This window comes from Schistocerca serialis, chromosome 3, assembly GCF_023864345.2.
Source record: "Schistocerca serialis cubense isolate TAMUIC-IGC-003099 chromosome 3, iqSchSeri2.2, whole genome shotgun sequence".
NCBI lineage: Eukaryota > Metazoa > Arthropoda > Insecta > Orthoptera > Acrididae > Schistocerca > Schistocerca serialis.
The window spans coordinates 458,555,198-458,572,708 of record NC_064640.1 but is presented as its reverse complement, the minus strand read 5'-3'; the positions used below and the strand labels follow the sequence as shown (position 1 = coordinate 458,572,708).

Below are 17,511 nucleotides of genomic sequence, written 5' to 3'. Positions count from 1 at the left end.
AAAGTTGGGAAAAGGAATATGGAGAAATAAGGAAGATATAGAGAGATGGTGTTTCATCCAGGCATATTAAATATGCTGGGCCTCCAGTCCTGTAAGGATTTCTTCCACTGAGAAGACTACAACTGTTAATTTATGATTTAATCCATGTTTAAGTTGCATCACACTAAATTTAAAAAAATTTCAGATTCTTGGTATCACAATCATGGCAAAACTTCTGATACAAATTTCAGATTTTAAAAATACTATTCTCATAAACACACTCAAAATAGATCACAGTGCAGCTTCAAGCTAGTCTTCATTGCACTTGTAAATATAGACATTTTGATGAAAACTGGAATGTTATGAAAGAACTATTGGATAAAGCAAAATGAAAAAGACATATAAATAAGGGAAAACACAGACTATTGTTGCACTCAGTTGGCAAACAACTAAAAATACTGTGCATATCTGCAACAACGAAAGGAAGCTAAAAGTACAATAACACAAAAAGGCAAAAAAGGCAACATCTTCTTCATTGACTGTGAAATTAAAATGTGCATTTAGTTTGGATTTTAGACTGTACAGTTTTGGCTGTGTAGCCAGTATCATGTGAGTACAGTGTAAACCATCAAATAAAACAATGGAAAGTTCAATATGGAATAACAACATGAAAAGGATAGATTGCTCTTCACCACATGATGGAAGCATGATCTGCAGACAGACACAATGAAAAGACTCCTAAACTTTTATTTTTCAGACAAAAAAAAAAAAAAAACTCTTTCTTTAGAAGCAGAAAACACACACACACACACACACACACACACACACACACACACACACACAAGTATGATTCACACACACTTTGCTACAGTCTATGGCCACTCAGGTGAGGTGCAGCCCACAGTTGGGCCCAATCAGCCACAGACAGCAGCCAAGTGTGTATCTCTCTCTCTCTCTCTCTCTCTCTCTCTCTCTCTCTCTCTCTCTCTGTGTGTGTGTGTGTGTGTGTGTGTGTGTGTGTGTTTTTATGTCTGAAGGACTTTTTTGTGTACAAGCTAAAAGTTTAGAAGACTTTTAATTGTATCTGTCTGTGACTCAGTGCTTCCCTTCAACCAGGTAATTGTGGATTCCAGTCAAAACATTTGTCTACTCTATTAAGAGATGGGTGGGCCAGACTTTAAAATTAATGATGAGACACTAAGTGTTTACTGAGCAGAAATGGCATAACATACAGACCACATTGTGATTAAATTGCAAGACTGCCTCTGTGCTTGATGCACACTCTGTCTCTGTAAGGCTCAATACAAATTTCATATAAATTAACATCACTCTTAATCTTAGCTTTTTTTACAGATTTCTTGGACAAAGAAACACCTCCTGAACTGGTCCATACATATGACACAGTCTATTCAAAAGTGTAACAGAAATGCCTAGGAAACTCAAACAGGAGTGTTTGAATGGTAAACATGTGTTGCATTGGATGGTGTTGTGTGAAACTGCACAATATCTCCATGAAGCAGCTGCTATCTAACGCTACATCCATTAACTATTCAAGCAATTAACATCTCAGGAGGCCTCAAACAACACTTAAATGAGATTTCTCCAATAAAAGTGATGCAGTCACAAAATACTTTTGGTCAGTTTAGAGAACTGGTTTTCATGGTAGACAGTACCACACTCACATTGGCTCCATGGTATGTCTCACATAGGGATCATGAGGGTAAAATAAGAAAAATTATGGGGTGAAAAAAGTCATTAAAATATCTCACATTCCATTCATGAATGGACAGGACAGGAACTGGATGATACTGGTACAAAGTCGTCTCTATCATGTAGTGCATATTGGCTTTCTGAGTGTATATGTAAATGTGGACGTTTCTGGATATTTAAAAAGCTTCAGTTTCACTATGGGACCAAAACATATTAAAGACAAATGTTTATAAAACATATCTAGCCTGCTCCATTAAAGGCTGTATGCTGGAAATTTTATGGAGCAGTCATTGTGTCACAAAAACAGAAGGTATACATATCTAGCAATATTTGTGACTCAATATCTATATCTATATATACACTCCTGGAAATGGAAAAAAGAACACATTGACACCGGTGTGTCAGACCCACCATACTTGCTCCAGACACTGTCAGAGGGCTGTACAAGCAATGATCACACGCACGGCACAGCGGACACACCAGGAACCGCGGTGTTGGCCGTCGAATGGCGCTAGCTGCGCAGCATTTGTGCACCGCCGCCGTCAGTGTCAGCCAGTTTGCCGTGGCATATGGAGCTCCATCGCAGTCTTTAACACTGGTAGCATGCCGCGACAGCGTGGACGTGAACCGTATGTGCAGTTGACGGACTTTGAGTGAGGGCGTATAGTGGGCATGCGGGAGGCCGGGTGGACGTACCGCCGAATTGCTCAACACGTGGGGCATGAGGTCTCCACAGTACATCGATGTTGTCGCCAGTGGTCGGCAGAAGGTGCACGTGCCCGTCGACCTGGGACCGGACCGCAGCGACGCACGGATGCACGCCAAGACCGTAGGATCCTACGCAGTGCCGTAGGGGACCGCACCGCCACTTCCCAGCAAATTAGGGACACTGTTGCTCCTGGGGTATCGGCGAGGACCATTCGCAACGGTCTCCATGAAGCTGGGCTACGGTCCTGCACACCGTTAGGCCGTCTTCCGCTCACGCCCCAACATCGTGCAGCCCGCCTCCAGTGGTGTCGCGACAGGCGTGAATGGAGGGACGAATGGAGACGTGTCGTCTTCAGCGATGAGAGTCGCTTCTGCCTTGGTGCCAATGATGGTCGTATGCGTGTTTGGCGCCGTGCAGGTGAGCGCCACAATCAGGACTGCATACGACCGAGGCACACAGGGCCAACACCCGGCATCATGGTGTGGGGAGCGATCTCCTACACTGGCCGTACACCACTGGTGATCGTCGAGGGGACACTGAATAGTGCACGGTACATCCAAACCGTCATCGAACCCATCGTTCTACCATTCCTAGACCGGCAAGGGAACTTGCTGTTGCAACAGGACAATGCACGTCCGCATGTATCCCGTGCCACCCAACGTGCTCTAGAAGGTGTAAGTCAACTACCCTGGCCAGCAAGATCTCCGGATCTGTCCCCCATTGAGCATGTTTGGGACTGGATGAAGTGTCGTCTCACGCGGTCTGCACGTCCAGCACGAACGCTGGTCCAACTGAGGCACCAGGTGGAAATGGCATGGCAAGCCATTCCACAGGACTACATCCAGCATCTCTACGATCGTCTCCATGGGAGAATAGCAGGCTGCATTGCTGCGAAAGGTGGATATACACTGTACTAGTGCCGACATTGTGCATGCTCTGATGCCTGTGTCTATGTGCCTGTGGTTCTGTCAGTGTGACCATGTGATGTATCTGACCCCAGGAATGTGTCAATAAAGTTTCCCCTTCCTGGTACAATGAATTCACGGTGTTCTTATTTCAATTTCCAGGAGTGTAGATATCTGGTATGTTACTGTACAGGGTACTGGAGGGTACATTATACCAATATTAATTTTTTATCCTGTGCATTCCTGTAGTGAGCAAGGGAAACAGAACTGTCCATATTTATGTGAATGTCCCCTAAACTCTCTTATACTATACTCATGATCCCTATGCAAGACATGCAATTATGGTGGTTCCCTGAGCACTAGTGTTACACTTCTGTATGGGCTATACTGCCCTATTATATTCCTGACACTGTATCTCTGAACCCGTTAGATGTTTACTGTCATGCCTGCTTGATAAGGATTCCCAACATTGGAATGGTGTTCTAGAATTGGATACACTAGTATCTTGTATGTGATTTCCTTTACAGGATTATTGTATTATTCCAGAACCCTTACAAGAAACTGAAGTTTTCCATTTGCCTTTTCTAATATTGATTATAAATGATAGATCCATTTCATATCACTTCTTACTATTATCCCTAAATATTTATACCATGTGACTTACTTTAATTTTCCACCACTAATCTTGTAACTGAAACCATTGGGTTCTTTCACTTTATTATAGGCAGTATCTTACTTTTATTCACAGTTAAAGAAAACTGTCATTCATTACAACAAATTGAAATTTTGATCAAAGATTTCTGTATTCCCTTGCATTTGTCCAACAGTGATAATTTCTTGCAGACAACTGTATCATAGCAATAAAGACTTTTACAGCACTGCTGATCCTATCTGATTTTTTTATGTATATTTAGAACATTAGAGGTCCTATTACACCTCCTTCAGCCACAAGAGGTATTATTTTCATTTCTGTAGAATATTTGCCATCCAGTATAATGTACTGGGTTCTGTTAGTCAAATATTCAATGAGAAAGTCACATATTTACTTTATATGATTGTATATTACTTAGTAATTGATGTGTGGTGCAGTATCAAATGCCTTCTGGAAATTTAGAACTTCTTAACAGGAAGAATGTATGTTAGATACTCATCAGCACACACAGAAATGATTTTTTGTTTGCCTACTGGAAGCATTATAAGACCACTATTGTTCATGATTTATTTAAAGACTTTATGGTTATTCTGAGATACAGTCTCAGACTTTATGCATGTGAAGTATGAAATTACTCTGAAAATTCTGAAACTGTTATTGAAGTGCACATGTTTACACTTAGTTATACTTTTACAAAATTTTTGAAGCACTGTATGTGCTGTCCTGTGCACTGCTGCATCCATCCAAACTAATTGGGAAAATCTTCCCACTAAATTTCTTTTGGAGGTTCCTTCGGTACGTTCCGTCTAGGTATTGCTGCTTCAGAAGGCACAAGTTGGCTGCCATAAATAATTTCTTTTGCTTTGGGAAACAGGAAGAAATCATGCAAAGCTAGATCAGAGTTATTGCTTAGTTAAAGAATTATCTGCACTTGTGAATTTTTTTCTGTGGCATTGGAAAATGTGATAAGCAGCAATTAAAGTTCTTTTTAATGCAAATATTGTCATTCAGGATGTCATAAACAGCTACTGATCTGCTTTCAAACATGTATTCAGTTTGATGCTAAGTGCAGCAACACACTTCAGCTCTTACCAATTCATCCAAACTGACTCGAGAGAGTATCACACTTGATTGAATGAATTAACACATGATAGAGCATGTCTTTGGAAGATGGAGAATCACCAATAGCCTGTTGCATATTTCCTACATCAGGTTCATAAAACTTAATAACAGTATTACTCCTATGTCAGCTTCATTGATGCCTCTGTCTAACTAACATGCTTAGCTAAAGAAATGAAGGACTCACAGACTATTAATTTCCAATCGCCTTGACACAGTGGTAAAACCAGTTCCCGTCATATCACCGAAGTTAAGCACTGTTGGGCTTGGCTAGCACTTGGATGGGTGACCATTGAGGTCTTTGAAGTTCTGTTGACAAGTGAGGTGCACTCAGCTCTTGTGAGGCCAATTGAGGAGCTACTAAATTGAAAAGTAGTAGCTCCAGTTATAAAAACTGACAATGGTCAGCAGAGTGGTGTGCTAACCACATGCCCCTCCATATCTCCATCCAGCGATGCCTTTCAACAGAGGATGACTTGACAGTCAGTCAGTATCATTGGGACTTCTGAGGCATGTTCAGACAGAGTTTGTTAGCAGCCTGTCAATTAGGCCAAACAAGGTCAAACTTTCATTACTTACTAACAACTGGTGTTAATACCAGTCACCTTCTTGGAAATGGAGGAATCAACATTCACCCAAAATGTCACAAAACTTTCAGTGAACCATGTATTTAGTTACCTACAAGGTCATATTATTTTCTCTCATATTTGAAAAACATCAGCCTAGTGGAAATATGGCAACTACATCTTACTGTAAGAAAACAAACTCACTCATTTCATGAAATGCAAAAATGCAGCAGTCTTTAACCACAGGATTAATAATTTACAACCAAAGTCAATCAAGTAACAAATACTTAGGAGTGACTGTGTTTTTACACAAAGCAGAATGATCATATAAACTATCTGATCAAAAGTACCTGGATGCCTATTAGTGGTTGGTTGGTTGGTTGGTTTGGGGGAAGAGACCAAACAGCGAGGTCATCGGTCTCATCGGGTTAGGGAAGGACGGAGAAGGAAGTCGGCCGTGCCCTTTCAAAGGAACCATCCCGGCATTTGCCTGGAGTGATTTTGGGAAATCACGGAAAACCTAAATCAGGATGGCCGGACGCGGGATTGAACCGTCGTCATCCCGAATGCGAGTCTAGTGTGCTAGCCACTGCGCCACCTTGCTCGGTGCCTATTAGTGGACATCAATGTGAGGTATATCCAGACTTCAGCTTAAGGACATATTGAACTCTGCTGGGGACACTTTGAATGGAGTCTGTGGAGGAATGATAGCGCATTCTTCCTCAAGAGCCAAAACTGGAGAAGGTAGTGATGCTGGAACCTGGGGTTTGGAGTGAAATTGATGTCCTAACTCATCCCAGATATGTTCAATTATGTTCAGTCCTAGTACATTTCAAGAATATATTTTTCATGGATCATTGCCTCACAGATGCTGTTTTAGGACATAGCGTATGCTGATACAGTCATCACCTCCCAGCTGTAGGCAGTACACTATGCTGTAAAATGTTGGAAGTTGGGGGACCAAACTGCTCAGGCCATCGGTCCCTACTAAGTTTACACACTACTTAATCTAACTTAAACTAACTTACACTAAGGACGACACACACATGCATGCCCGAGGGGGGACTTGAATCTCTGACGGAGGGAGGGAGGGGGGGGGGGGGGGAGCTGTGGGGACCTTGACAAGATGCCTCACACCATGCAGCTGTAAAATGTCTTCATATTCTTTTTTATGTAGTATTTTATATGTATAATAAGGGGACCACACCCTAACCATTAAAGAAATCCACATACTATAACACAACCTCCTCAGTACTTCAGTGTTGGCAATACTCATGACAGCAGGTACTGTTCATTGGGAATTTGTCAAACCCAAACTCTTCCTTTGGATTGACACAGGATTTAGCATGATTCATCACTCCAAATCACTTGTTTCAAGCTATCAACTATCCAATGGCATCACTCTTTATACCACGTCAAGTGTTTCTAAGCACTGACTAGAGAAACGTGTGGCTTATGAGGAGCTGCTCAACCATTGTACTGCATTTTCTTTAACTCTGTACACCCATTCACTGTACTAGCTGGACTGCTGGTAACACCTTGGAAGTCATGAGTGATTCCTTCTGTTGGTTCATGCAATTTTTTACAACCACCGTGTCTGTCAGTACATGACATCTGCCTGGTCTTTGTTTAGCTGTGGTTGCTCCTTTGCATTAAAGGTACACAGGGTTCTCATGCAAATTCAAAACTGTCCATGCATATGAAAGTCATTTCAAAGTTCAGAACGCTCAATGCACCTCTAAATATTTTATATACTAAGACAATATTTAAATATAACCATTGACAAAATATATTACACAATGAAATTAAAAAAGAGAGTAACATTAAATTGGCAGAGATGTGTGCCAAGTAAGCAAGCTGCTAGATTAAAACAGGAATGGTAAAATAACCTGCATTTAGGAATATTTTATATTCAACCATTGCTTATACATTAGTATGATGGAACTACTGTGATGCACATGTAAGTGGTAAATTAAAGACAAATAGGTGATTTCAGAGTGGTACTTCCTTATGTAGTTGGCACAATTATGTCACTGAAGTCAGACTAAGTCATGAAAGTTCCATATGTTACCAGAAGTTATGTTGATGCCTCTTTTAGAAGAACATGATGAAAGGCTGCAGAGAAATAAGGAAATAAGCTAAGTTATCCACCATCTCACAGAATCAATGCCACTATTAATGTCCATCACATAGCATATGGAAGTTCCATGACTTTGTGACATACTCATGACAGTATTTGGCTGACTATTTATAAAAGTACCTGATGTCATATTAGTATGTCATTTAACTCCTGACAATGATGACAGAGGAAGTCATTGAAAGCATGTGTATGCAAAAAAATCTGATGCAGCAAGAAAACTGAGAAATATTTATCCATCTCATGTCCATGGCCGTGATGAATTATGTAAATTGCAACATAATGTAGCTAAATTTCATGAACTATTGTATGGCAAAATCTGTTTCCATTACACAAAAGCTCTGCAGAGCAATGTATTACTTGTAAGAATATAATGGCTTAGGAAAACTATGATCAATCTATATCAGTATGTCCTGAGTGGCCTATTAACCCAGCTGTTCCTACATTTAAGTAAAATGTTTAATTGCATGGTCTCATCTGTGAAGTTATTCACAAATAATATTGAGTGAACATTAAAGATGTTATTTTTGAATGTTCACAATGAGAATCAGTCAACACGAGCACTGGTAATACTTGTGGACATAAAAAAATATTTTATGAAATGTAATATTTTCTTCAATTTCTCTTTTGCACAAAATATGAATAGAGGTTCATGAAGATATACAGCTTGCTTAACAACAAATACATATTAAAGTTTTGTGCAAGATTTTAGCATGTCAGGGAAGTAGTATCATAATCCACACATATTTCTGAACACAAATTCTGTGTGTGTAAATAAATGAGACAACTCACTGACTGCACTAGAATAAAACAAATAGTGTTGTGACAGTGCCACAACATTTAAGAGTGCCGCCACGTCAGTACGCGCAAATGGCGATAGAGGCGCTCCACAACTCGGCTGAGCGTGGGAGCGCCACCTAGCTACGAACGGCGCCAGCCGCTTGTCACGGCACGGCAGTTGAATGACCGATATGGAATTGGTAGCATGTAACCAGCTATTGTTTCTACGTTGTATATCCACGCAATTTATTTTTGATTAAAGGTTATAACACTTTTTGGCGACGAGGATGGGATATTTTTGTTCCTGCGTTGTGGATTTGTGTGTTCGTGTCGGGGCAGACATGGAACATCTTATGCAAGCGCTCATTGAACAACAAACACAGTTGACAGCTGCTATTCAGGCGTTGTCGACGTCGCTTACGCATCGTCTGTCTTCCTCTTCTCCGCCTCCGTTCCCTCCTTACGACGAGGCCGCTGAAGACTGGGAGGATTATGAGAAGCGTTTGCGGCAACACTTCTTGGCTTTCGGCGTTGTCGACGCTCCTATGTGTAAGTCGTTATTTCTGTCTTGGATTCCCCCACGGATCTATCAGCTGCTATTTCAGTTAGCCCCGCTGCGGGAACCTGCCTCTCTGTCCTTCCAAGAAATGTGTGACTTATTGTCTAACTATTACCGAAAAAACACCCACATCGTTGCTGCGCGCGTGGCGTTCTACCGGTGTCGTAAGCAGCCTCATCAATCTTACCGGGCTTGGGCGGCGGAACTACACGGTCTGAGTAGGAAATGTCAGTTTGTCATGGACACTCATCATGAGTCTTATGCTGATTCAATGGTTAGGGATACTATTCTACGGCTTGCTCCTGATAAAGAAGTTCGGCAACATGCCTTACAACTGCCAAAGCTGTCGTTGTCGGAAGTTCTAAGCATCGCTCAATCTTTTGAAGTGTCTCACGCTGCTGGTGCGCAAATAGACGCGTGGTGTCATGTAGGCACTATACAGACCACTTTCGACACGGACAATTTGCCTGTTTCCCAGGGGACCGACGATGTGGCGGCGGTTCACTCGCATCAACAACGTCGCGTTGGGTGCCACGCTCGCAGCGAAAACAGCAACCACAGAAGCAGGTTCGTTCCGCACTTCCTTCTTGTCCACGTTGTTTCATACAGCATGACAGGGCCGCGTGCCCAAAACGTTGGGCCACGTGTAATTCATGTAGGAAGAAGGGCCACGTTGCTTCTGTGTGTCAGTCCCCTAAAGTTCCTGTCAACGAGGATGAGGCATCGGACATGGATGTTAACTGTGTGCTTTCTCAAAGAAATAAGTTGTTTGTTACTGTACGTGTTCTGGATAAAGACATTCGCATGCAAGTGGACACTGGCTCTGCAGTAACTCTCATTAATTCTCGCACATATTTGGAGTTGGGCTCCCCTCCCTTGTCTCCCGTTACGTGAAATCTGAAAACTTATAATAAACAGAAAATTCCTATTGTTGGCCAGTTTGATGCTTCCACTGCCTAAAAGTCTGTTGTTAGGCCCCTCACGTTTTATGTGGTGGATCATGCGGGCACTGAAAACCTGTTCGATTATGATGCTTTCCAGTTGTTCGGATTCTCCATTGATGATGACGTGCACCTCATATCTGAGGATATTCCGTATCAACAGCTGGATGGATTGTGTTCCGAATTCTCGTCCGTGTTCTCTGCTGGTCTGGGTCGTGCCAAGGATTTTGAAGCCCATATTACTCTTAAACCTACAGCTCGCCCTAAGTTTTTCTGGGCACGCCCTATTCCGGTGGCGTTGCGTGCACCTGTCAAGGCTGAGATAGACAGGTTAACAGCTTCAGGGATTCTCCTTCCTGTTACCTCCAGCGAATGGGCATCGCCAATCGTGGTGGTTTCTAAACCAAATGGGAGTCTGTGATTGTGTGGTGATTTTAAAGCCACTGTCAACACTCAGAGCCTCATTGACACTTATCCTCTTCCCTGTCCTGAGGAGTTATTTACCAAGCTCACTGGGGGCCAGTTCTTTTCCAAACTTGACTTATCAGAGGCGTACCATCAGTTGCCGTTGGATGTGTCTTCCAAGGAATTTCTCGTCATCAACACTCCTTGTGGGTTGTATCAGTACCAGCGGTAACCGTTTGGCGTCGCAAGCGCGCCGGCCATTTTTCAGCGGTTTTTGGAACAGCTCACGGCTTCCGTTCCTGGCTGCATAAACTATTTGGATGACATTGTTGTCATGGGGGCCTCCACTGAGGAGCACCTTCGCAATTTACTTTCACTGTTTCGGGTTCTGCATTCGGCTGGGTTGAAGTGCAATCTGGACAAGTCACAGTTCTTCCAACCCTCCATCGTGTATCTTGGTTTCCACTTGTCCCGTGAGGGTATACGTCCTCTACGTCAGCATGTTGCGGCCATTACCACTCTACCCCGGCCGTCTACGGTAAAAGAACTTCAGGCGTTTCTAGGCAAGATTGCTTATTATCACAAATTCATTCCATCTGCGGTGGCGGTAGCTCATCCTCTGCATCAGCTGTTACGCAAAAACGTTCCTTTCTGTTGGTCCGACGAGTGTGAGCAGGATTTTGTCCGCCTGAAGGCTCATTTGCAGTCGGCACCTTGTCTTGCTACATTCCGTCTGGGTCAGCACTTGGTTCTGGCGACTGACGCATTCCAGTATGGCCTAGGGGCTGTTCTCGCCCATCGGTACGAGGATGGGTTGGAACAACCCATCGCCTATGCTTCCAAGACCCTCAATGATGCGCAACGGCGTTATTCTCAAATCGAAAAGGAGGCGCTCGCTATCATTTATGTTCTAGAAAAGTTCAGCGTTTTTTTGTATGGCTCTAAGTTTCACCTCATCACCAACCACAAGCTGCTGGTCTCTTTGTTCAGCCCATCGGCGTTGCTTCCGGATAAGGCAGCTCACCGCCTGCAACGTTGGGCCTTATACTTGTCTCGTTTTCACTATGAGATTCACTATCGCCCCATGGCCCAGCATGCCAACGCTGACGCGTTGTCGCATTTACCGATGGGCCCTGACCCAGTTTTCGATCGAGATGAACTACTGTTTCCACATTGATGCGGTAGAATGTCGTGCGGTCGAGGGTTTTCCGCTTACAGGTTCGCCGGTCACGTCGGCTACTGCGCGGGACCTGGTCCTGCGTCAGGTGATCGGTTTTATTCAACGGGGTTGGCCGGACAGGACCAAGGGCCTGGCATCGGATCCCCTTTGCAACTACCATGCCTTGCGCCTTTGTCTGTCTGTTCGTGATGGTGTTGTTCTTCTGGCTACGGATGGCACACCTCCACGGGTCGTGGTGCCAGCCTCTCTTCGCAAGGATGTTCTCAAACTGTTGCATGAAGGCCATTGGGGGGTTTCTCGGACTAAGTCCCTGGCCCGCAGGCATGTTTATTGGCCTGGTATTGATTTGGACATCGCCCACATGGTCGCTGCGTGTGGTCAGTGTGCTCAACAACTGGCTGCACCCCGTACAATGCCCTCTCCGTGGCCTGACCCGGCGCAGCCATGGGAACGGGTGCATGCTGACTTTGCCAGCCTCTTTCTTGGCACTTATTGGCTGCTGTTGATTGACGCCTTCTTGAAGTTTCCGTTTGTTGTTCGATGTCCGTCGCCCACCACTGCGGTGACAACGCTGGCTCTGTCCAAAATCTTTGCGCTAGAAGGTCTTCCATCCAGGATCGTCACGGACAATGGCCCTCAGTTCTCTTCACAGGCCTTCCATGATTTTTGTACTGGACACGGGATTCATCAAGTTACAGCAACGCCCTTCCATCCACAATCCAATGTGGAGGTCGAGTGCCTTGTCTGCACTTTCAAAAGCCAGATGAAAAAATTCCTTAGTGATTTTTCCACAGATGACGCTCTGTTGCATTATCGCTTCACGCCTCTGGGTGATCGCAGCCCTGTTGAACTCTTGCATGGCCGCCAACCGCGCACTCTACTCCACCTGCTTCACCCTGTCAGGCCTTGTACTGTGTCCCCTCGTGCGGGAAAATACTCAATGGGTGCCAACGTGTGGGCACGAGGGTATGGATCTCGCCCTAAATGGATTCCAGGGGTGGTCAAGGCTCTTCGCGGCCGCCGGCTTTGTGAAATACATACAGACGACGGCATGGTTGTTCGCCATTACGACCAGATGCGCCCATGAGTGGTGGCCACGCCAGTGCCACTGCCCCTTCCTTTGCGTCCACCAGCCCGAGAAACCAGTCCTGTCACTGCTGCTGATCTCCTGTGCGTGTTGCTGCAGCCGACATCGCTACCGCTTCCGAGTACGCCGGACCCGGCCCCGGTCGCGGCGCCACCTTCTCCGCGACCCATCTTGCTGGAGCACACCCCCCAGGTCCATGACACCTATGGATGCTGCTCCAGAGTTTTCACCCATCATCTCGTCCAGGAGGCACGTTCCACGCACGGGCTTCCGTCCTGGACATTTTCAACCGTACTCTCGTGTTTCTCCGCGGGATCTTCCCGGGGCCTCCCAAGAGGCCATGGATGTCTCCGCGCTGTCCGTGTCTCCCAGGAAGTGTGTGTTTTTTTTTCAAGGGGGGAAAAGTGTTGTGACAGTGCCACGACATTTAAGAGTGCCGCCACGTCAGTATGCGCAATAGGCGATAGAGGCGCTCTGCAACTCGGCTGAGCGTGGGAGCGCCACCTAGCTATGGCGCCGGCTGCATGTCACGGCACGGCAGTCTAATGACCGATACGGAATTGGTAGCATGTAACCAGCTATTGTTTCTGCGTTGTATATCCATGCAATTTATTAGTGATTAAAGGTTATAACAAATGGTAACTCTAATTTTAGCCATAAACTCCTGATGTAGCTGTAAGCTGTGATGGTATGTACTGAGGCACAAAATTAACATTGAAGTTCCTGACTTACTGATGAGAATATTTCTCAAACATTACTGTACACTATTGAAATATTGTCATAAATTTTGTGCCTGAGAGGGAAAGGGGCATAAATCTAATTTCAGCAGTTTAACCTTAAGACCATGTTTATAATACCCACACACTACTTCATTTGTGGAAGAAGAGTAGTAGTTCTGCTCAACGATGTACCCAGCAAGTGGCAACAGAGGGCAATAGTCCAGCCCCCTCCCCTCCACCAGAAAAAATCCTCAAAACCCAAACTCACATCTTGCTCCACAACACAAACATACATATCATTTTATTATCTGTTTGAAGACAGCCAGAACATGTAATGGATACTGGCTAGTGGTGCATACACCCAGAGCAACTTTGTATGCACCCCAAGCAACTTGATGGTGCGCTTTCAGAACTATTTCATCACTTGCATCACAAAGATCCTCCCTTCCATCTCAGATCCTGGATACACTACTGATTCTGCACCAACCCCTGGCTGATTCAGGATTTGTTAAGAAGCTGCATATTCTTTTAAGATAACTTAAATTGGCAATGGGCTGCAACTGATCACCATCCTTCTTGACAAATGATGCAGTATGTCAGTGTTCCAAGTATGTTCTTAAACATAAAATGCTGAAATTGAATTTATGCTCCTTTACCTCTCAAATATAGAGTTTCAAGTAAAATTTGAAAACTGAAGTAAAATATAGCACATTAATTTTGTGATCCAAAGTAACTATTTAATTTGGGCACAATACTGGCAAAGCATCACAAGCAGACAATGACAAAACATAGAAATGTTATAACCACATGCAAAGAGCACATGGAATTAACAGAATGAACATATAAGAAAAATATGACTTGGTAAAACATTGAATAATGGCAAGCAGATAATGTTAAGTCAGTGATAATGAGTGGCTATAATCCCACAGCTTACATTCACTGTCCTTCATGTTTCTCACATAATAATCTATTGTGAAAGTTGCCCATTACATTTCTTTGTACAGCAGACAATTTGAGTCAGTTATACCAGTCCAGTTCAAAATATTATGTACTATCTGTTACTTTTCATTTAACTCTATTTAGTTCCTATTTCTTAATTACAGGTCAAAAACTTTGAAAGATTTTATTTTGCACAAAACGATATACTTCAGTAGAGTTTTAATAATTTAAAAATACAATGAAACTGAGCAACAAGTGATCAAGAAGTTATCATTACCCATGAGTAAATAGGTTTTCAAAATACTGAAAAAAATTGAAAATGTAAGTCAACTTTAACTTGTATTATTCTTAAAAACCAGGTTCACCAAGAGTAATTTTGATGAAACTGGCTTTTAAGAACTATATAAAAATCTGGGTCTCCTCATTGGTTGACAACATGTATATCAAGCTTAGTTTTTCAAAATATGTGACTTGTCAGTAATCTGAATATAAGTTGTAAGCTCACCACATATAATATCCAGTGTGCAGGTTGTCATGTATTTGAAAATATTCACTGTTGAACCTGGAGTATTTTCAGATAATTTATTCACCAGTATTCTACTGTTTTTATTGAATACATGTACATAATCTTCCAAAATTTTGAAATGAAATGCTGGTGTCAGTAACTTCCGTCTTTCATGCCATTTGGTACCTGTAATAAAAATTTTTCATAATCAGTATTAAACATTCATTCTAAGTTGTCTTTTGTTTACTCATACTCTAATGAATACTGATACTTATGGAATAGATAAGTTTAATTTTTATTGCATATTTTTTTGTCTTCTACTCATAATCTTGAAATAAATATTTCAACAGTGTTTGATACTATCACTGCATGCAAATAGAACCCCAGTATTCCAAACTAAGTGAGAGTGTGGTCTGTTTGGAAACAAAAATGTTCAGCTTATCCAAAGAAAATGTACTGTACATATACAAATACAGCTGCTGTATTGGATTACCAGCAACAAGGCAACATAGTTTGCCACTGTGAGAAACTGGCAATGTTGCAATGTGAGGAAGTGACAATGTTGCAAATACAATGCATAACACTTTACAACAATACAACTATGTATCTGATTGCTGCAGGAGTGTTCAGAGGAGTTAAAGCACAGTTTGTTTGGCTGCTGTTAACAAATACCATACATACAGTACAATGAATAAATTAGGTTGACTTATACAGTACTGTGTTCATGCTTTTTATTCATAAATTAGGTCAATGCTGTACATATAAAGCAGATGCTATACTGTATAGTACAATGTGAAGCAAATGAAAACATATTTCTTGTACATTAAAGGAAAAACTGAAGGTGCTTAAGTGGCTTGGCAATAGGGGAAGTGCTACAAAATTGGCTATTGAATTTGGTGCTGGGAAAGCCACTATCAGTTACTGAAAAATAATTGGAGGAAAATTGAAAGCTTCTGCAACACAGCTAGTGAAAAAACTTTGAAACAATGCCACAACTCCACCATGTCACTGTATGACAGAACTGATGAAGCAACTTTCTTGTGGTTTAGTCAAGAAAGGCATTGCAGCAGAACAAATTTATGAATGGTGATCTAACATTTACTGCTGCGTGTATTGGTTATATCATTGGGAAAAGAGACATGGGATACGACAGTTAATAAGTGAACAAAAATTATCAGCCAGTGTTGCCATCACAGATGCATTCTTAGATGAATTTCCAGACTTAGTGTTGTCAGAAAACTACTCACCACAGCTAGGGTATAGCGCTGACAAAACTGGACTGAACTGCAAAGTATTCCCAACAAAAATTCTTGCTTTGAAAGAAAATTCATCTGCACCAGATTTTAAAATGAATAAGCAACACTTTACTCTTTTAGCCTGTAGCAATGCTGTGCCAAAAAACAAAAAAAAATGGTTCTGAGCACTATGCGACTTAACTTCTGAGGTCATCAGTTGCCTAGAACTTAGAACTAATTAAGCCTAACTAACCTAAGGACGTCACACACATCCATGCCCGAGGCAGGATTCGAACCTGCGACCATAGCGGTCACGCGGTTCCAGACTGAAGCGTCTAAACCGCACGGGCACACCAGCCAGCGCCAAGAAACAAATTACTGCTCATAATAATTAGAAAGTCTGCAATACCACATGCCATAAACGACATGAATATGAACACTCTCCCTGTTTATTATGAAAATCAAAGTAAAGATTCAATGACCAGTGCTCTGTTTAATGAGTGCTTTGAGGAACAATTTGTTTCCTCTGTCAGAAGATTCAAACAGAAAATTGTTTGCCACCTCAAGCTCTACTTGTGACTGACAATGTTCCATCTCAGGCTTCAGAAATGAAGCTAGTCAATGGAGACATGAAAACTGTTCCCTACACACCATGAAATGTCACTTCTATCTTGTAACAAATGGATCAAGGTGTGCTACAAAATCTAAAGAGGAATAACAGAAAAAAAGCTTTGACAATTTCTAATTGAAAGAGAGGACTGTTTCATCAGAGAAAAAATGAAAAACATAACAATAAAGGATGTGGCTAGCTGAGACTAGAGACAACTTGAACAAAAATTTAATACAAACATTGCCTAATAAACTGTCATCAAGTCTCACATTTAAAGAAACCCCATACATTCTGACATCATAGAATAATTATATCCTTCAGCTTGCTCAAGAAATCCTAGGGTGCAAAGATGCAGGGGAAAATTGTCTTCAAAGAAGTTAACTTGATTCCTGAATGGGATGTTTATTCCACTATGCCTTATGCTATTTGGGCAGTGCAGAACTCCTCTTTGTGCAAAAACAATCATCGATGATTTTTCCAGTATTATTCTCTTTCCATCTAATTTATTTTGCTGTCTCAATGCAATAAGTGGTCAAGTACAAGGAAAGATCACTAGTGAATTGTAACATTTTTCAACATCTTGCATATACACTATGTACAGGCAGGGACTCAATATGGCTCCCTGAGGGAGGTCATTGTCAACTATCTGGGGCCTGATGGCATTCCCACTAGCATAGGATAATGATGCAATCTTAGAGAGTCCTCCAGTACTTGTCACCTAGCCATTACTGCAATTCAAGGGGAGAATAGTGTTAGGTCTAATGTAGATTTTTT

The 17,511-nt window shown here is 42.4% G+C and overlaps 1 protein-coding gene across 1 annotated transcript in view; it reads right to left on the bottom strand.

Annotated features, from left to right (window-relative positions):
- Window positions 1-17,511, bottom strand: part of LOC126470357 (cytochrome P450 4c3-like) — a 188,373-nt gene that overhangs the window by 92,589 nt on the left and 78,273 nt on the right. The window contains exon 4 of the mRNA XM_050098153.1: window positions 14,893-15,078. Within this exon, the coding sequence (XP_049954110.1) occupies window positions 14,893-15,078 (186 nt within the window). The remainder of the gene's footprint in view (window positions 1-14,892; window positions 15,079-17,511) is intronic.